The following is a 21,987-nucleotide window of genomic DNA, read 5'->3' on the forward strand; positions in this document are numbered from 1 at the left end:
AGACAATCAGTGCTGTTGGGAATGTGGGGAGAAATGAAATCTTATTGTCTGCTGGTCAGAATGTCTTCTAGTCCAGTCTTTCTGGAAAACAATATGGAGATTCCTCAAAAAAGAAAAACCAAAAACTGGAAATTGGGGCCGGAGTGGTGGTGCAGGTGGTAGGGCTTTTGCCTTACACGTGCTTGTAATGATGGACTGCAGTTTGATTCCCCCAGTGTCCCCTATGGTCCCCCCAAGCCAGGGGCGATTTGGCCCCCCCCCCCCCCAAAAAAAAAACAAAACTCAAAAACCTGGAAATTGAGGTCTGGAGTGATTAACAGAGCAGTAGGCATCAGTTTTGTATGCTCCCTACCCAGGACAGACCCTGGTTTGATTCCCAGCATCTCATATGGTCCCCGAGCCTGCTGAGAGCGATTTCTGAGCACAGAGCCAGGAGTAACCTTTGAGCACCACTGGGTATGCCCCCCCCCCAAAAAAAAAAACCCAAAACAAAACTGGAAATTGAGTTTCCATATGATCTAGCAATACTACTACTAGGAATATACCTATTAACATAAAAACAATACAAAAATGTCCTCTGCACGTCTATGTTCATTGCAGCTCTATTTACAATAACCAGAATCCGGAGACAACTTAGATGCCCCTGACAGTAGATGAGTGGCTAAAGAAACTGGTATATCTACACAATGGAATACTATGCAATTGTCAGGAAAAATGAAGTTATGAAATTTCCCTATACATGAATGGACATGGAAACTATTATGCTGAGTAAAATGAGTCAAAGGGAGATTGGTAGACACAGAATAGTCTCATTCATCTGTGGGATTTAAGAAAAATAAAAGACAGTATTGTAATAATACCCAAAGATAATAGAAGTGAGGGCTGGAAGGACCAGCCCATGATATGAAGCTTACCACAAAGATTGGCGAGTGCAGTTAGAGAAATAACTATACCAACAACTATCATGACACTGGTAATGAGTGAGAGAAATAAAATGCCTGTCTTGAAGGCAGGTAGTGGGTGGGGGAGGAGGGAGATAGGGGGCATTGTAAGCGAGGAGATTGCACTGGTTTAGGGGGTGTACTTTTTATCAACTGAAATTCAACTACAAACATGTTTGTAAAACATGTTTTATAAAATCTGCACCATGTAACCCTGGTGCTCAAATAAAAATATTTAAAAAAAATAATAAAAATAGACCAAATAACCGGTTTAAGGAGGGATAAAAACAACCTTTTGTAGTTTCGACTTCAACACAAGCCTTGTGTTGTTTTGGCTGATGAAGCTTATTTTTTAATTTTATTTCTTTTTCTTTTTCTTTTTTTTTTTGGGTCACACCCGGCAGCGCTCAGGGGTTACTCCTGGCTCTACACTCAGAAATCTCTTGTGGGAGGCTTGGGGGACCATATGGGATGCCAGATTTCGAACCACTCTCCTTCTGCATGCAAGGCAAACATCCTACCTCCATGCTATCTCTCTGGCCCTAATGAAGCTATTTTTATCGTGGAAATCCTTATCCTCAGTCCTTTTTTTTTTTTCCCTTGGTTTTTGGTTTTTGGGTCACACCCAGCAGCGCTCAGGGGTTACTCCTGGCTCCAGGCTTAGAAATCGTTTCTGGCAGGCTCGGGGACTATATGGGATGCCATATGGGATGCCGGGATTTGAACCAATGACCTTCTGCATGAAAGGCAAACACTCTACCTCCATGCTATCTCTCCAGCCCCTATCCTCAGTACTTTAATTGCCCTTAGATATTCTCAAGTACTTTGATTTTTCTAGATAGAACTTAAATGTTCTACAGAATGATAAGATTCACAGAGTGTAACTATTGAGGCCATTAAGTACTGGTTTCCAAATAATATTGAACATAAGTGTTAAGTTGATGTCATATCTCTTTGAAAATGCATCAACTACAGTAGCAACTGTTTTATGAAGTATTTTGTCTTGGTATCAACTTCTGCTCAAAAAGTGAAATGCTGGGCCCGGAGAGATAGCACAGTGGTGTTTGCCTTGCAAGTAGCCAATCCAGGACCAAAGGTGGTTGGTTCGAATCCCGGTGTCCCATATGGTCCCCCGTGCCTGCCAGGAACTATTTCTGAGCAGACAGCCAGGAGTAACCCCTGAGTACTGCTGGGTGTGGCCCAAAAACAAAACAAAAAAAAAAGTGAAATGCTTATTCATATTTTTAAGAAAACTATTATTGAAACTTAACTTTAAAGCATGTTTCAGTTTCATAAAATTTCTCTCTCCAGTATTTATATTAAAATTTTAAAAATTGTCAGAAATTTGCAGACTTGTGGAAATGAGTATTAGTTTTAGATTTTAGCATAGAAAATAGCCAAGTATCTCAGATGCCAGTAATTGTCTTTGTTAGTTGTGTAGGGAGGTGTTTCTCTTGCTATGTAGTTACTCTATAGTAATAGACTATTCCTCAGATAATTTTATTGGTAGGTGTTAACACTTGAAGGTGTTATTCCTTCAAGTGAAAATGAACCTCAGATTATATAGACAGGCTTTCTTTCATATATTCAGATAATAGAAGTTATATAGCAATACTTTTTTTTTTTTTTGGTTTTTGGGCCACTCCCGGCGGTGCTCGGGGGTCACTCCTGGCTGTCTGCTCAGAAATAGCTCCTGGCAGGCATCGGGGACCATATGGGACACCGGGATTCGAACCAACCACCTTTGGTCCTGGATCGGCTGCTTGCAAGGCAAACGCCGCTGTGCTATCTCTCTGGGCCCCAGCAGTACATTTTTAAAAATTATTTTTGTTTATTGAGCTTAGTTGACTTCTATGATTATACAGCAGAACTTTTTTTTATTCTTTTTTTTTTTGGTGGGGGGGGCACCCCTAGTGATGCTCAGGGTCTATTCCTGGCTTTGTACTTAGGAATCAATCCTGGTAAGCTTGGGGAACCATATGAGATGCCATAGATTGAACCTCAGTTAGCTGCATTCCAAGTCAATGCTCTACCCACTGCACTATCACTCTGGCCTACAGCAGAACTTTTAAATGTTTAAGTATCCTGAAAGGAATATGTTCTTTTTTGTTTGTTTGTTTTTGGGTCACACTCGGCAGCGCTCAGGGGTTACTCCTGGCTCTATGCTCAGAAATCGCCCCTGGCAGGCACGGGGGATCATAAGGGATGCCGGGATTCTAACCACCGTCCTTCTGCATATAAGGCAAATGCTTTACCTCCATGCTATCCTCTCCGGCCCCAGGGGGTATGTTCTTAAAGAGAAAAGCTGTATAGAGCAAAAATTTGGATGAGAGGATAGGTCTATAGAAGCAGAGACATTGTGTCTTTAAGTTTATTATTCACTGCTTAGCAGTGCATTGTTCATCTAGGAAATACTTGTGTGTTGGACTTAAATATTTACTTTCTGTTTAATAGGTAAAGTTGTCAATATAGATACAAATTCACTGAGATCCTCCATGAGGCCAGGCTTTGAAGATATCATCCGCAGGTGTATTCAGAGATTTTTTAGTCTTAATGATGGGCAGTCATGGTCCCAGAAACGGCACTATCAAGAAGGTAAGAATTTTGAGGTTGAGTCTTGATTTTTTTTTTTTTTTTAAAGTTATGGTGTTTGGTACGTTTGAAGCAGTACTTTTTTGAAAAATGAATTGGCACTAGCTATGGACTGGTAGTTGAAAACCATTTTGTTAAAGAGATTTTCACTAACCAACAGTAAAAGTCATTGCTTTGGAACATTAGGTATATCCTTAGTTGCAGTTGTTATTTGTGCATCTTGGTAGGAAAAGAATTCTTGAATGGCCTTATTTTAGCCTGTTCATGACTTTGATACAGATCTCATTTTCTCACTGAATTTTGAAAATGCTGCACTTAGGTAGATTTTCTTATTCTTCTACAAATACATATTTTGCCTGTTATAGTTACTAGTAATGAATTATTTCTTCCAACAGCCTATATACATGGCCATGCAGAAACCCCAGTGTATCGGTTCTCTTTGGCAGATGGAACCATAGTATCTGCACAAACAAAAAGTAAACTCTTCCGAAATCCTGTAACAAACGATCGTCATGGCTTTGTCTCAACCCATTTTCTTCAGCGGTAATGATTGTTTACTATTTATTTTCATATTAAATGCCGCAGTCTTCACACAACACATTAGTATTAATGTAAGGGAGAAGATACAACAACAGATGAGACAGGAAGGTTGTTGAATTTGCTACAGTGTCTTAGATTCCTGGATTTGTGCTCTCCCCTCCCTCTCCCTCTCCATATCCGGCAGCGCCCGGGGGTTACTCCTGGCTCTACTCTCAGAAAGCACTCCTGCAAGGCTCAGGGGACTGTATGGGATGCTGGGATTTGAACCACCATCCTTCTGCATGCAAGGCAAATACCCTACCTCCATGCTATCTCTCCGGCCCCTTGTACTGTTTTCTTTTAAGTGAAAATGAATGTTTGTTCATTAAATAACTTTATATGAAAGTCAGGGAATGAAAAGTCATATAAATAAGAAGATGAAAGAGAATATAAAATCTATCTCTGTTACTTTTAATTTTTTTTTTTTTTTTTTTGGTTTTTGGTTTTGGGGTCACACCTGGCAGTGCTCAGGGTTACTCCTGTCTCTACGCTCAAAAATCATTCCTGACAAGCTTGGGGGACCATATGGGATGCTGGGAATCGAACCTGGGTCCATTGTGAGTCGGTTGTGTATAAGGCAAATGCCCTACTACTGAGCTATCGCTCCGGCCCACTTTTAGGAATTGTTTTAAAAAGAATATTTTTTGAAAGTACACTCTTAAGAATAAAGAATTGGACTGGGATATATGTTAGTGAATCTAGTAGTACAGCATAGGACCTTGCGTGGTGGGTCCTTGAGTGTGATCTAGGTTATCTACGCTATTTGGTGCTATTCTGTTGTTGAAGTGAACTGTTGCTATTGTGAGATGGATTTTAACAGACCCATACAAGTTCTGTCAAATGGCTCTACTTTAGGGACATTCTAGTATTTGCTTCTATTTGTTTGGGCATGAGTAATGTACAGATTTAAAAACAATCTTGTTCCTGATTTATCCATTTCTGCCCCTGTACTTCGTTAATCTGGGATATAGTCTTAATTCATCTAATTTAATTTTATGTGTTTAAAAAATACCATAACTACTTAAATGACTTATTTACAGACAGACGAAATACATTTATTCCACCCCGCCCCACCCCCAAATTATGTAGGTTAAGCCCAAATGAACAGTAACTAGAAAAATGCCTTACCTAAATTCTAGTTAACATGGCTGTTATCCCTTTTCACTGCTATGGCAGTGTCACTCATTCAGATTCTGGTGGCTTATAAAATGCTTTTGGACTAATAGTTTAGTATCTACTTGGAATTATGAATAGATACTGGAATGGCATCTTAAGAAATTTAAGTTCCTGGGTACATCATTCTTTTTAAATATTTGATTTAGGGGGCCAGTGAGATAATACAGTAAGTAGATTGCTTGCTTTGCATGCAGCTAAACAGGCTTTAATACCTGACATTTTATATTATATGGTCCTCTAACCACTACTCCTGAGTACAGAGCTGGGAGTAATCCCTGAGCATAGCTGGTTACTGCCCAAAGACACACCCCCCCCACTTTTTTGTTTTAGGGGTTTAACACATATGAAAATAAATCTTTTTTGTTTGTTTGTTTTTGGGTCACACCTAGTGGCACTCAGGGTTTACTCCTGGTTCTGTGCTCAGTAATTGCTCTTGGCAAGCACAGGGGACCATATGGGATGCTGGGATTCAAACCACTGTCTGTCCTGGGTTGGCTGCATGCAAGGCAAATGCTCTACTGCTGTGCTATCTCTCATCTGAAATTTTAATTACAAAATTTACTTTTGTGAAGTGCCAGGATTGACCCCAGGGCCTCATGCAGATGAGGCATGTCAGTACAGATACAAATTGTAGTGAGCTATATATCTCTTACTCTGAAATTTTTCAGTAAAAATGTTGCTGTTCTCTCATTTTTTTGGTAGGGAACAGAATGGGTATAGACCAAATCCTAATCCTGTGGGACAAGGCATTAGACCTCCAGCACCTGGGTGCAGCAATTCAGTAGGTGGCATGAACGTGTCACCAAACCAAGGCTTTCAGATGCTGAACAATAGGACATATGGCTTGAACGATCCCAGTACTGCTGGGCAGATGAGTGGAACTAGGTATGGAACTTCCAGTAACATCACTTCAATGAATGCTGGACCAGGCATGCAGTCTCCATCCTCCTACCAGAATAACAACTATGGTCTGAACATGAGCAGCCCCCCGCACGGGAGTCCTGGTCTTGGCTCCAACCAGCAGAATATCATGATTTCTCCACGAAATCGTGGGAGTCCAAAGATGGCTTCACATCAGTTTTCTCCTGTTGCAGGTATTTATGTTGCATGTGTGCACGCTCCCCCCCCCCCCATAAATCTTTTGTATACCCTTATATTCTTGTCAAATTAATTTATTTCTATTCTAGAAACTTTGAAGTGCTCAGTAGTGTTTGATAGATCTGATTAGTTTGTGTTCTGATTTTTCTCTCCTTATATCCAGGTGTGAATTCTCCCATGGGATCTTCTAACAATACTGGGAACCTCAGCTTTTCTAGCAGTTCTCTCAGTGCCCTTCAAGCTATCAGTGAGGGTGTGGGGACTTCTCTTTTATCCACTCTGTCTTCACCTGGTCCCAAATTGGACAACTCTCCCAATATGACTATTAACCAACCAAGTAAAGTAAATAGTCAGGATTCTAAGAGTCCCTTAGGCTTATATTGTGACCAGAATCCAGTGGAAAGTTCATTGTGCCCATCTAATAATAACAGGGATCTCAGTGACAAAGAAAGTAAGGAGAGCAGTGTCGAAGGGTCTGAGACTCAGAGGGGTCCTCTGGAAAGCAAAGGCCATAAAAAATTACTGCAGTTACTAACCTGTTCTTCTGATGAGCGAGGTCACTCCTCCCTGACCAACTCTCCCTTGGATTCAAGTTGTAAAGACTCTTCCATTAGTGTCACCAGCCCCTCTGGTGTCTCCTCTTCAACATCTGGAGGTGTGTCTTCCACTTCCAATATGCATGGGTCACTGCTGCAGGAGAAGCACCGGATTTTGCACAAGTTGCTGCAGAATGGGAATTCACCCGCTGAGGTAGCTAAGATCACAGCAGAAGCCACTGGGAAGGACACCAGCAGTAGTAGTACAGCATCTTGTGCGGATGGAACTGTCAAGCAGGAGCAATTAAGTCCTAAGAAGAAGGAAAATAATGCTCTGCTTAGGTATTTGCTGGACCGGGATGACCCTAGTGACACACTGTCAAAAGAGCTTCAGCCCAAAGTGGAAGCTCTGGATAGTAAGCCAGTTTTGTGCAGCAGCTCCTCCCTTCCCAGCTCAAGTCAAGAGAAAGACTCTAAAATTAAGACAGAAACACATGAAGAGGTAATGTCCTGTTTATCTGATTACTTTTCCTTTGTTAAGAGAAGCAGTCTGTTAGATACAGATCCCTTCTGTTAGATTTATCTAATGGAAATAAGTTTGTGCTATCATTCTTCATGACATTTTGGGAATCAGCAAAGTAATCAGCAAAATTGCTGTCAGAAATAATGGTTTATATTAGAAATATCAAATGGTATAAAAGGTAACCATTCTTAGTAGCTAATTTGAAAATTTCTAGAGGTGTTTTGTTGGAATGAACAGATTGGATTATTTAAGGGTCTGATATGGGGGGAATCTTGTATGAATAGTAAAATTTTATTTTTATCTAAATACCAAATTTAATTTACTTCATTATATGCTAAGTATTTTCCAGATTCCCTTTGAGCATTCTTTTAGGGAGGTATTAATATTGTTAAACATAGAAAGTCTTTTGTTGTTTCTTTTTTTTGTTTTGTTTTGTTTTGTTTTGTTTTTGAGTCACATCTACTGGTACTTGGGCTGAGTGCTCATTGTCCATGGTTTTCTCTGGAGGACTGTGTAGTGCTAGGATTGGATCCAGGGTACCTGCATACAAGGCATTGTACTCCATCCAACCTTTTGGGCCATTTCCCTGACCCTAGCACACCTGTCCTTTGCATGACCTAGTATTCTTCATTAACCTAAAGTGCCCTCTGTGTCCCTCCTCTACTGTGTGTGCAGGAGAGTGGTGTCATTCAATGCCAAGGGTTGAAACCATGCTCCCCCAATTGATTGATTAATTGTGGTGGTGATAGGATTCAGACTAAAGACCTTAAACATGCAAAGTGTGTCCCCTGTTATTTTGTTTGTTTTTTTGGGCCCTCACCTGGCTGTGTTCAAAGCACCTATCAACTATACTATCTCTCTGGCTCGCAAAAAGCCCTTTTTAAAGCTATCATGTGATCATCTTGTTGAATATTAGCTTATTGCTTTTATTATTAGTCTTATTTTCAGAAGGTGTCTATTAAGTTTCTATAAGCTAATATACCTGAGTAGTATTAGTTGGAACATATCCTATAGCTTAAGAATTAAGTCTGCATTATAGATTCTCACTATAAGCACTAAAAACCAGTGCTTTTTAGTTCTATCAAGGAACAGGACTAGGGATGAGGACCATAATGTGCCAGCCTTTAAGTTCAGTATTATCCTTTCAGATAACTTATATTTCAGGTATTATCCTTTCAGGTAACTTATTTATCTGTTTCTAACTCTCCCCCCCCCCCCATTCTTCCCCCAGCATGTTTATAAGCCTATATATCTAGTCATGCATATAGATTAATTTTTAAAATTTTATTTTCAGGGACCTGGAGACTTGGATAATCTAGATGCTATTCTTGGTGATCTGACTAGTGCTGACTTTTACAATAATTCTATACCCACAAATGGTAGTAATCTGGGAACCAAGCAACAGATGTTTCAAGGAACTAATTCTCTGGGTGAGAAAAGAACTAGGCTTTATTGTTGTTGTCTTTCAAATTTTTACACTCTTTTATGTACTCATATACTTTTGAACTAAGATGAGGATCCAAATTGCATTTATAATGTTGAAATACATACTCTCCCTCTTAGATTATAAGAATACTAATTTTTAATTGTGTATTTGAGAGCTCTATAACATTTTCTAGCTTTTAAAGGTCCCATTTCTGATTAATCTCATGCAAGTAATTATGGCATTTATAGAGGAAAAATTAATCCTTGGTTGCTTCAGATGGTTGTAGATAGGACATATTTTTCATAGGCACAGAGAATTTAGCTGTCACTTTTCTTCTGTGGTTATTGGTTCTTACCAAACTCCTCTATCTCTTGTATGTTTTCTTGTTCATTTTAACAAAGACATATTCTATGTATCAGTTAAAAAAGAATGTATGGTTAACCAGATTATTCATTTTCAGTGACATTATTCCCTAAACTGAAAGACAATCAAATTAACAAATAGGTTAGAAAAAAACAACTGAAAAAGGTTAGGATGAAATGTTACCTTTCATGCAATGCTAATTAGAAAACAACTTTTCTGCTTACATTAAATTGTGAAATTTTGATTAGGGAAGCCACTTAATAAGCACATTATGGGCAATCTTTAGGAGTTTGAAACATTGGTAAAATTTGTGGTATTAAAAGAAGCAGTAATACGAACTTCCTGATAGACTACAGAATAGCCAATACAGATTCTTGGTTGTACTTTATTTGGTAGATCTAATAAAAGTTTTGGTCTGTGTTCTTAGTATTTATTTTGTTCTAGGAATATAGTGCTTGTTTTAGTAAGAAAGTCTTGGTTCTTATGGTTTGCACCTGAATATTTATGTTTTGAGCATTGGAGCAGAGATGTCTGTCATGTACTCTTGTTCCTGCAGGTTTGAGGAGTTCCCCATCTGTGCAGCCCATTCGTCCTCCTTATAACCGAGCAGCATCTCTCGAAAGTCCTGTTACTGTTGGTTCTAGCCCTCCAATAAAGAACATGAATGCTTTCTCCATGTTACCAAAGCAAACCATGTTGGGTGGGAATCCACGAATGATGGATAGTCAGGACAATTATGTCTCAAATATGGGTATGTTGTTTTTATTTGGTACTTATTAAAATTTCTTTTGGGAAAAACAAGTTTAAAATACTTTTGGGGAAGGGGTTTGGTTTTGGGGCCACACCTTGTGTGCTTAGGGATTACTCCTAGCTCTGCACTCAGTTATCACTCCTAGAAGGGCCTAGGAGTACCTACCATATGTAGTTCTGGGGATTGTGCAGGGCAAATGCCTTAACCCCGTTACTATCTCCCTTGCCCCAAGTATAAAGCACTCAATTAAGTGGAAATAAGTAGTGTTTTTGGAGAAAAAATAGTTTTTGCCGCACCCCAATTGTAAACAAGGCTTATTCCTGGTTCTGCACTCGGGAATCACTTCTAGCAAAGCTTGGGGTACCAGATCAAACCTGTCTTGACTACATGCAGGGCAATTACCTGTTGTACTATCTCTCTGACCTCTTAAAAAATTATTCTTAAGCAATGGGGTTTTGAATTACCATGTCTTTGGTACCTAAAATCTAAAGAGGCTTTTGGATTTTGGGCCACACCAGGTGCTGCTTGGGGCTTATTCCTTCTTATGTGCTTAGGAATTACTTTTGGAGATGCTCCAGGACCATATGAGGTGCCAGAGGTTGGAAGGGGAATCTGTGCCAAACAAGCTCCTTATGCCCTGTATGATTTCTCCAGACCCTCTTAAAGAGACTTTGATCTAAGACACTGTTTAACTAGCCATGAATATATGGCAACGTGACAGTCTAAACTGTCTTTATAGTTGACAATATTTTGGATGACAGCATTGTATTTTTGGCCAAAGCTGATGTTGTATATAATTGTATATGTATGTGTACATACATTTGAAGAATTTCATAATATGGAAAAGGTTTAATAGTTTTTACTGGTTATAGGTGGACCAAACAGAAATATGACCATGAATCAGACTCCGTCCTCAGGAGAGTGGGGATTACCAAACTCGAAGACCAGCAGACTAGAATCTATGAGTTCAAATTCCATGGGAAGACCAGCAGCAGATTATAATTTACCCAGGCCTTCTTTGGGGGGTTCAATGCCCACCCTGCCCCTTCGGTCCAATAGCATCCCAGGTGCAAGACCAATGTTACAACACCAACAGCAACACCAGCACCAACAGCAACACCAGCACCAACAGCAACACCAGCAGCAGCAGCAGCACCACCACCAACAGCAGCAGCAGCAACAGCAGATGCTTCAAATGCGTAAGTGTCCTCTTCATGAAAAAGAAAACTCAGATTTTAGAGCAAGTTTTGTTATTGGTTTATTTGAAAATGTATCTTTTTTGTTTCCTCAGGGCCTGGTGAAATTCCCATGGGAATGGGGGTCAGTCCGTATGGCCAAGTAGCACCATCTAACCAACCAGGTTCTTGGCCAGACGGCATGTTGTCCATGGAGCAAGGCCTTCATGGGACTCAGAACCGGTGAGACTTTTTGTATATTGGAAAAATATGTTGGTATCAGATTATTTAGAAAAGAGCACAGATAAAAAAAAACTTGATAGATAATTTAAAAAATTCTCTGAAAATGAGGTACTTGGTTGCGAAGTAGGTGCATGTATCAGTGAGGCAAAGACTGCATGCATGATATTCATGAAGGTGGGGGTAGGGGGAGACGAGTCTGGACTGTCAAGCTGTCAAATCATCAAGTGGTCCAACCTGAGATTCTCCCCTGTAAGAAGATTTTTCATAGTGTTGTAAGAATTTTAGTGTGTCGCTTAAATTATTACTAGTTTGATATTTATCAGATAAGCTACAGTTTTCCAAAAATGGATTTTTAAAGCTTGGATAAATTTTTTTCTAAAGATATTTAAAGTATTTCAGGGATGACAGTGAACTTGTAGCATTCATATTTTTGTAAAAGGTAGATTATGGAGTATATAATTTTTATGTAGCTTGATCATTAACTCATGAGCAAAATGAGTACCTGCCAATGCCAATTCGAATTTGAATTCTGCTGTAAATTAAAGAAAAAAGTTATCTATTGAGTAGTCAGTGAATGAGTATATTGATAGAGACTTATTTATAAGTATTATTAACTTAAGTGTTTCTCTCCATGTTAAAAAAATTTCAATTTCACAGAACTTTATAAGCTGTATAACCATTAATTGCACTGCTCTTTGATGTGTGCTGTGTGCAGCACTTCGGGTCTGTGAGATTTCTATTATATTTGTCAGTATCTGATACCTGCAGGCCAAGTATTAAAGAAAGGGATTTTGGCTGGCCCCCGACACAAGTGATGTATAGTCTGGTATTTCCATCCTTTCATCTATTCTTTAACAAAGACTTTAAATGTTGATTTCCTCATCTTTCAGCTATTTAACTACTACCAACCGTCCTTATAGAATCTTGAAAACAGAGCAATTTCTTTTCGTTTCCATTCTGTAATCTCAAACGTCTCCAAATACCTGTAGATTTAGCCATTGTGTTTTGTTTGTTTTGTTTTGTTTTTGGGCCACACCGGTGATGCTCAGGGGTTACTCCTTGCTAAACACTCAGAAATCGCTCCTGGCTTGGAGGACCATATGGGATGCCAGGGATTGAACCATGGTTTGTCCTAGGCCAGCTTTATGCAAGGCAAACACCCTACTACTTCGCCACTGTTCTGGCCCCTTAAAGTACACAGTCTTAAGTCTTATTGTCTTGCCCACTACCATATCAAGCTCACAACCCCCAATACTATGATGAAAATGCAATGGTGCAGGTGGTAGGGCATTTGCCTTGCACATTTCTTTTTTTTTTTTTTTTTTTGTGGTTTTTTGGTCACACCCGGCAGTGCTCAGGGGTTATTCCTGGCTCCAGGCTCAGAAATTGCTCCTGGCAGGCAAGGGGGACCATATGGGGCGCCGGGATTCGAACCGATGACCTCCTGCATGAAAGGCAAATGCCTTACCTCCATGCTATCTCTCAGGCCCCTGCCTTGCACATTTCTAACCTAGGACGAACCACGGTTCGATCCCCCGGTGTCCCATATGGTCCCACAAACCAGGAGGGATTTCTGAATGCAAAGCCAGGAGTAACCCCTGAGTGTCACTGGGTGTGGCCCTAAAACCAAAAAAAGACTGCGTACTTTAAGTTTAAAGTGATGACATTTGCTATTCTCTTATTTACCTTTGCAGTATGTGAGTTTTATTTAAAGTATTTATTTACTTATTTATTTTGCCACAGCTGGCATATATCTGGGGGACCATATGGGATGCCGAGGATTGAAACTGGGTTCGTCCTGGGTCAGCTGCGTACAAGGCAAATACTCTACAGCTGTGCTATTGCTTTGTCCCTATTTAAAATACTGCACTAGAGCAATAATACAGTGGCTAGGGTGCTTGCCTTGCACACAGCCAACCTAGGTTTAATCCCTGACATCCCATTTGGTCCTCCAAGCCTGCTAGGAGTAATTTTTTAAAAAATATTTCTTGGGCCAGATCTGGTGGTGCTCAGGGGCTATTTCTGGCTCAGGCTCAGAAATTGCTTCTGGCAGGCTCAGGGGACCATATGGGATGCTGGGAATCAAATGCAGGTCCGCCTGCATTCTGGGTTGGCCTCATGCAAGGCAAACACCCTACCACTGTGCTATCTCTCTCGCCCCCAGCAGTAATTTTTGAGTATAGAACCACTGGAGTACCCCTATACATTGCCAAGTATGGCCCAAAAACCAAATCCAAAAAACAACTTTCTGTGGTTGCTGTTATTTTTGTTTTGTTTGCCAACTAAGCAATACTTGGCATTGCTTAGGGACTACTTATTTTGAATCAGTGCTCAGGTATGGCTTCTCAAAGTGCAGGGGACTATTTGTGCTCGGGATTGAACTTGGTGCTCATGCTTGAAAGCAAGTGCTCTAATCTCTTAAGATATCTTCTTTGCCCACATTTTATTTTTTTTAAAGAGCAAAGTACCATTAGAATTGATTGAAAATCTCTTTTCAGACCACTTCTTAGGAATTCGTTGGATGACTTGCTTGGCCCACCTTCTAACTTGGAAGGCCAGAGTGATGAAAGGGCATTGTTAGATCAACTACACACTCTTCTGAGCAACACAGATGCCACAGGGTTAGAGGAAATTGACAGAGCTTTGGGCATACCTGAACTTGTAAATCAAGTAAGTAACATTAGCATGGAAATATATGAGTGTGTGTGCTCATACCTGTCTATACATGTCTTTTTTGTTTGTTTTTGGTTTTTGGGTCACACCTGGCAGCGCTCAGGGTTTACTCCTGGCTCTATGCATAGAAATCACCCCTGGCAGGCACAGGGGACCATATGGGATGCCGGGATTTGAACCACCGTCCTTCTGCATGAAAGGCAAACGCCTTACCTTCATGCCATCTCTCCCGCCCCGTCTATACATGTCTTATCTGCAAATTCATGAAGCCATGCATAAAAGTATTTGAATGTGTTTCTTTCTATGTGACATTACTACATTTAGAAATACCAGCATTACTTTTAGACAATAAACCTTACTAGTATGACGTCACTTTCAGCAACAGCGTCTTTAAAGATGTCAAGTTTTACACAGTGGGAGAAAAATAATATAATAAAGCTAGTTTTTATTTTTACTTTACATTTTTTGTAGTCGAGAGAATGTTGACTTATGTTGACTGTATTTCAGGAGTGGTTTTTCATGGGATGCCAGGAATCGAACCCAGGTCCATCTCGGGTCAGCCCTATGCAAGACAAAATGCCTTACCGTTGTGCTATCTCTCCCGCCCCTAATTAATGACTTTTCTAGTGGACTCCTTTATTAAAGAAATCTTTTGTTTTATACATGTCAGTCTTTATTAGAGGGTGAAAAACAAGAGTGAACAAATTAAGTTTCTCCTGCCAAAGTTCATCTCATTGAGCGAAGAAGCAAACATCAGGAAAGGGACCATGCCTTAGACATTATTTTTAACAGAGGGTACAAGACCGAAACAACAACGCACCTTTCCTTAGAGTAGGTGCAAGCAGTCTCTGGCCATGGATGAGAAGAAGTATCTGACAGGCTCTTTTTGGTTTAGTGTGGCAGGCATTTTTCTTTCAAAATACTCTTTTGTTTTGTTTTTGATACTTTTTTTTTTGGAGGAGATCACACCCGGCAGTTCTCAGGGGTTACTCCTGACTCTATACTCAGAAATTGTTCCTGGCAGTCTTGGGGGACCATATGGGATGCGGGATTCAAACCACTGTCCTTCTGCATGCAAGGCAAACCCCTACCACCATGCTATCTCTCTGGCCCCTAAAATAATCATTTTTATTTATTTTTTCTGTCACCTGCCAGATGTTATTTTGTATGTGTGTAGAGAAATGATACTTGGCAAGTAATATGTACTTACTGAATGAATGAATAGCTATTTGGCCCCTCCTGTAGAGAGTAAAGACAGCCTTTAAATTTTACACAGTGAGTGAGTGAGTGAATACACACCAAACATTCTGCCAGAGTTAGCGCTTACTATCTCCAAAACATCTATGTGCATATTACATGAAAATTCATTCATAACAGTGATCTTAATTTTATATTTGCCATGGGAAGTTCATATGGTCATGAAACCTAGAGATCTGGTCTAAAACAAATCTCCAGGATTTAAAGTATTGTAGATATTAACACTATAAAATATCTGTTCATATGTAGAGTATAAATAAGTATATATATAAGTAAAAGACAACAAAAGTTCTAGTCTAACTTCTAGACTGAGTGGACAACTATGGTGGCTACTGGGGATGGACTGAGAAAAGATTCAGAAGGGCCTTTTTCTGGTGAGCTAACACTGAAACTTTGTTGAGTGGGTGAATGCTGTACAAATAAAGAGGTATTAAGCTTAGTCTTGGTCTATTGTTTGTTTTGGGGCTGCACAGGGTGTGGTGCTCAGGGGTTACTCCTGATAGTACTCAGGGATCACTTCTGATTGTACTTGGGACCATATGGGAACCGCAGATGAAACATGTTGTCGTTCTTGGGCCATACCCAGTCTTATTTGGGATTACTCCTGGCAGACTCAGGGGGGACCATACGGGATGCTAGGAATCCAACCTGGGTCTACTACATGCAAGGCAAACCCTACCTGCTGTGTATCGCTCTGGCCCTGGGGTGGGATGTTTTTAAAAATTGCATCTATGAGTCTTTGTGCTAGGCATGAGACACAACGGTGAAAAGATGAGCCACAAACTGTGTTTCTGGGAACTTTTGACAGTAAACCTAATTTGCTTTTGGAATCCTGTGACTCACTGCACATTGTTTTTCACCTTTAGAACAGGACTTACTCAACTTCTTATTCCTGAACCTCTTTTCCCAGAGAAATGTAACATGGTTAGCATTGCCAGAAAAACGTTGGATGCATTATTTGGATTCATTTGGCTTTGAAATAATTTTTAGTTGTGCGTTCAGAACCGTTTACTGTTGCCAATTTTGGGTGACCCCCCCCTCCCACTTTCTTATTCAGTTACATGACTCCATGATTCCATATGGGGTTGTGTTCAACAGTTTAAGAAGCTAGACATTAGAGTATTTGATGTCTTTTGTTTGTTTGGACAGGTACCTCCTAAGCAGTGCTCAGTTTGGGGGCACCCATGATTCTTTGCCAGTCTGGCTGGTAGTTTGGTGCTAAGACCTGAGGATGCACTGCCGTTTGGGGATTTCCGGGGATTCCTAGGCCGTCCTAATGGTGCACACAGGGGGAAGGGGGGACTCTAGGGCTATAGTCAGCTCTGCTTGGTGAATTGTTTGGTGTTGGAAGTTGAATCCAAACACTATATATATTTCTTTTATTTTTGTGGTGGAGGAGGGGACTGTGTTTGGGCAATACCCCGCAATGCACAGAGGTTATTCCTGGTTCAGCCAGTTACTCAGGATCACTCCTAGCAGTGACCAGGGGACCATATGGAATGCTGAAAATGGAACTTAAGTTGACCATGTACAAGGCCACATACAAAGTTACTCTCTGTGCTTTCTGGTCCTAAGACTACTACTATCTTGTGGCCAGAACATTTGATTTCTGTCGCTTTCCCAGATGTACTTTACTGTTCATTTATGTGTTTGCTTTCTAAGGGACAAGCTTTGGAACCCAAACAGGATGTTTTCCAAGGTCAAGATGCAACAGTACTAATGGATCAAAAGGCAGCATTATATGGGCAGACGTACCCAACACAGGGGCCTCCCATGCAAGGAGGCTTTAATCTTCAGGGACAATCACCGTCTTTTAACTCGATGATGAATCAGATGAACCAGCAAGGCAATTTCCCTCTCCAGGGAATGCACCCTAGGGCCAATATCATGAGACCACGGACCAACACCCCCAAACAACTTCGAATGCAGCTTCAGCAGAGGCTGCAGGGCCAGCAGGTAAGCTGTTCTCTGTTCTGGATGGAAGTGGTTGACCTTTGGTTTGGGCTGCTTCTTGTTGTTTTCAAACTGTTCTTCTCTCTGGCCCTCTGCAAGTAAAGGAATACATGTGCCCTTCCCCCACAATAAAATTTATTTTTTTTGTTTTCCTTTTTGGGCCACACCCAGTACTTCTCAGTGGTGACTCCTGGCTTTGCACTCAGAAATCCCTCCTGATGTGCTTGAGGAACCAGAAGAAATTCCTTTTTGCTTCTATGTGATATTTTATTTGTGCTGATGTTTTCTGTTTAAGGAGCGATAATGCAAGAATCAGATACTTTTTATGTAGGAAGACTCCATGCTACAGGTTAGAACTTTAAGAATGTCAGTAGATGTTTTTAGGGACAAAAAATATTTTGATGGCTTCCAAACCAGTCGCTTCTGATGTAAAAAATCCTAAATATTCAGAATGATTAAGCATTCATTTTATGGAACTCCTGCTTTCTGGTTGCTTATAAAAATTATCCCTGTCTCCAGTAATCAATCTCTCTCTCTCTCTCTCTCTCTCTCTCTCTCTCTCTCTCTCTCTCTCTCTCTCTCTCTCTCTCTCTCTCTCTCTCTCTCTCTCTCTCACACACACACACACACACACACACACGATGATTTAGAATATTTTCATTATTCCAGGGCCAGAATGATAGTGCAGCAGTAGGGCATTTGCCTAGCATGCAGCTGACCCAGGATGCACCTGGGTTCGATCCCCAGCATCCCATTCCCAGATGGTGCCTCAAGTCAGGAGAAATTTCTGAGCGTATAGCCAGGAGTAACCATGGTGCCTCAAGTCAGGAGAAATTTCTGAGCGTATAGCCAGGAGTAACCTCTGCGTGTCACTGGGTGTAGCCCCAAAACAAACAAACAAAAAGGAATAGCTTTTTTTTTAATATAAAATCTTTAAGCACCATGATTACAAGTATAATTATAGTTGGGTTTCAGTCATAAACAAAGCACCCCCTTCACCAGTGCAACATTCCCACCACCAATGCCCCCCTTCCCAATTCTTGCCTGTATTTGAGACAGGCATTCTACTTCTCTCACTCATTAAGATTGTCATGATAATTGATAGTGTAGGTATTTCCCCAACTTCACCACTATCTGTGATAGTGATATTGTGATATTGCTCATATTGTGAGCCGATCCTTTCAGCCCTCATCTTTATTGTCTCTGAGCATTATACAATAATGTCCTTAATTTTTCTTAAAACCCATAGATGAGTGAGACTATTCTGTGTCTATCTCTCTCCCTCTGACTTATTTCACTCAGCATAGTAGATTCCATGTACATCCATGTATGGGAAAATTTCATGACTTCATCTCTCCTGACAGCTGCATAATATTCCATTGTGTGTATGTACCACAGTTTCTTTTGTTTGTTTTGGGCTACAACCAGTGACACTCAGGGGTTACTCCTGGCTATGTAATCAGAAATCAATCCTGGCCTGGAGAACCATATGGGACGCCGGGGGATATAAATGTGGTTTGTCCTAGGCTAGCATGTGCAAGGCAGATACCTTAATGCTTATGCCACTGTTCCGGCCCATTTTCGAATTTTTTTGAGGAATCTCCGTATTGTTTTCCATAAAGGCTGGACTAAACGGCATTCCCACCAGCAGTGAATAAGAGTTCCTTTCTCCACATCCCCGCCAGCACTGATTGTTCTTTGTGATGTGTGCCAGTCTCTGTGGTGTAAGATGGTACCTCATTGTTGTTTTGATTTGCATCTCCCTGATAATTATTGATATAGAGCATTTTTTCATGTGTCTTTTGGCCATTTGTATTTCTTCTTTGAGAAAGTGTCTGTTCATTTCTTCTCCCCATTTTTTGATGGGGAAAAATAATATTTTAATTATTCCATTCATTATTTCTAAACAAAAAATTAAAAAATGTATAGTGTATCTTTTGTGTGCTGGGTTATTAAATATGGTTGAGCAGAGCCCTGTATGCAGAAAAGTGAATTTACAATGCCAGACTTTTTTGTGAGGAGAGTGGAGAAATTTGAGTCACACCAGTATTATCAGGGGCTACTTCTGGCTCTGTACTCATGGGTAACTCCTGGTAGTGCTTGGAACATACAAGGTCAGGGATTGAACCTGGGTCAGCTATATTCAAGGTAAGTGCCATAACTCCTTCTCTCTCTCCAGCTCATATCCTGCTATTTGTGTCTCTCAAGTCAGCTTGTACTTTGCTCATGGGTTCATAGTATTATTTTACATTTTACCTTTCTCTCCATTCTTCATAGTATCACTTACTTTTTTACCTCCCCCTACCATAAGTTATTTAGAAAAGGGAACAGAAGATAGTAAAAAAAGATAGTAAAAGATAGTAAAATGAAATGTAGGGCTGACCTTCAAATTCATTCTCTCTCTCTCTCTCTCTCTCTCTCTCTCTCTCTCTCTCTCTCTCTCTCTCTCTCTCTCTCTCTCTCTCCCTCTCTCCCTCCCTCTCTCTCTCCCTCCCTCTCTCCCTCCCTCCCTCTCTCTCTCTCCCTCCCTCTCTCTCCCTCCCTCCTCTTTCTCTCTCAAGATTTTTTTTTGGGGGGTGGGGTGGGTTTTGGGCCACATGTGGCAGTATTCAGGTGTTACTCCTAGCAAGCTCAGGAAACGATATGGGATGCTGGGGATAGAACCAGGGCAGCCACATGCAAGGCAAATGTCCTACCCAAATGCCCTACCCACTGAACTATTTTCTGACCCGATAGTTTTTTGTGTTGTTTGCTTTTGACCACCTGGGGGTGTTCAGGGTTTATTCCTGAGACTTGGGAGACTATTTGGGGTGCTGAGACTCAAACCCAGGTCTGCCACATGCGAGACAACCTTGCATTCTACCAGCTGTACTATTGCTCCAGTTCAATAGTCATTAAACTGCAGAATTGTACTTCTGCTTTTTCTCATGAAGTGAATCAATAAAACTTCATGAGCAAACTAGCTTTTCAGCATCGAACACCTGTGAATTATGAGTATATTGGTTCAGCTTTGACTTGACCAAGTTAATGGGGTTGGAGACATCATCATAACTCATTGGGTAGTGCTTTGGAAATTTTGGAAACTCTTTTGGGCTCATTACCATGCTCAACTTGTGCCCTTAATCCCACATGTCTCTCCTCAGTTTTTGAATCAGAGCCGTCAGGCCCTTGAGATGAAAATGGAGAACCCCACTGCTGGTGGAGCTGCAGTCATGAGGCCCATTATGCAGCCTCAGGCCAATTCCCAGGTGAGGATGTCATCGAAGTTCCCACATCTGCTGTGCACAAGGCTCAACCAACTGGCTGCTCCTCAAGTTAATAGTGAAACCAATGAAGTCACTCCCAAGTCTTTCGTATGAGTGCTGGAGAGAGAAATCAATGGGCTAAACACTGGAAGTAGCTCCTGTTTCTCTGCTGGGAACATGTAGCCCTGGACCTGAGCTTGGGCCTCACTCATATAAAACCTGCTTTGTATGCACTCCACTGTTCTGTGATCTCTTTAGTCCCTCCACCTCTTTCAGACAGTACTAAAAGGCTGCAAACTCATTTCTTCCCTTATTTCAACCAGCCTTCTCTCCCCCCAAAACAGTCACCATCCTGCTCTTTTCTTTCAGTTTTATTTTGAACTTTTGTTCAGATTTGTCTTCAAATTCTACCCCTTTAAGGCTCTCTTACTTTAATGAGTGAATTTTCTTAGAATGTTAAAGGTTGGCATCCTACCTTTGTCTCCCTCAGCCCAACTACATTTTTGGGCCCCTTTTCTGTGCTGCAGGGGCTTCCTGTTCCTCCTGTCCTGATAAACACAAATAGCCAAAAAGTCTTTATCATAATAATAAATTTAGCCCTTTCCCTTTCCTGGTAACTTTTTAAGAAAGTCAGTGGCTACTGTTGCTCTTCAATGTAGTTTATTATTGAGGTATAACGTATGAAATTGGCTGGTTCTTGCTATGTGTAATTGTGTTCCCCCTTTTTTGTTTGGCGGTATTAGCAGGGCTTTCTGAATGCTCAGATGGTTGCCCAGCGCAGCAGAGAGCTGATCAATCATCACATCCGACAGCAGAGGGTGGCAATGATGATGCAGCAGCAGCAGCAGCAACAACAACAGCAGCAGCAGCAACAGCAGCAGACACAGGCCTTCAGCCCACCACCTAATGTGACTGCGTCCCCCAGCATGGATGGCGTTTTGGCAGGACCTGCAATGCCACAAGCTCCACCCCAGCAGTTTCCATATCCACCGAATTATGGTAAATTAGTGGTATAATAAGCCTTTTGTCATAGTAACATTGCCATATATATGATTGCTATTTAGAACTATTCACTTCCATTAGTTGTTGTACATACATGAAATTAGTGAAAAATAACAGTGCATACTCGCAGTGACACCAAGGGAATTTTAGATTCTCGTGGGGAAATGTTTTTTCCAGAGATTTTGACCTTGAGTTCCATTTTTGAGTGGTTTGGCTGTTTTATTTATGAATGATATTATGATATACAGTAACCTTTTTTGAGGGGGGGGGGAGTGGCACACCCAGTGGTGCTTGGTTACTCCTGGCTCTGCTCTTAGAGATCACTCCTGGCAGGCTCAGGGGACCATATGGGATGCCTGGGATTGAACTTGGGTTGGCTGCTTGCAAGACAAACACCCTACCCACTGTACCATTGCTCCAGCCCCTCAATAACCTCTTGCAGTTAGCTTTTTTC

The 21,987-nt window shown here is 40.9% G+C and overlaps 1 protein-coding gene across 1 annotated transcript in view; it reads left to right on the forward strand.

Annotated features, from left to right (window-relative positions):
• NCOA3 (nuclear receptor coactivator 3) overlaps window positions 1-21,987 on the forward strand; it is a 71,907-nt gene that overhangs the window by 46,868 nt on the left and 3,052 nt on the right. The window contains exons 8-19 of the mRNA XM_049781306.1: window positions 3,396-3,536; window positions 3,929-4,076; window positions 5,991-6,382; window positions 6,550-7,424; window positions 8,740-8,875; window positions 9,791-9,985; window positions 10,858-11,184; window positions 11,277-11,403; window positions 13,902-14,073; window positions 16,996-17,289; window positions 20,430-20,534; window positions 21,275-21,530. Coding sequence (XP_049637263.1) covers window positions 3,396-3,536; window positions 3,929-4,076; window positions 5,991-6,382; window positions 6,550-7,424; window positions 8,740-8,875; window positions 9,791-9,985; window positions 10,858-11,184; window positions 11,277-11,403; window positions 13,902-14,073; window positions 16,996-17,289; window positions 20,430-20,534; window positions 21,275-21,530 — 3,168 coding nt within the window. The remainder of the gene's footprint in view (window positions 1-3,395; window positions 3,537-3,928; window positions 4,077-5,990; window positions 6,383-6,549; window positions 7,425-8,739; window positions 8,876-9,790; window positions 9,986-10,857; window positions 11,185-11,276; window positions 11,404-13,901; window positions 14,074-16,995; window positions 17,290-20,429; window positions 20,535-21,274; window positions 21,531-21,987) is intronic.

Source organism: Suncus etruscus, chromosome 9, assembly GCF_024139225.1.
Source record: "Suncus etruscus isolate mSunEtr1 chromosome 9, mSunEtr1.pri.cur, whole genome shotgun sequence".
Taxonomy (NCBI): Eukaryota; Metazoa; Chordata; class Mammalia; order Eulipotyphla; family Soricidae; genus Suncus; species Suncus etruscus.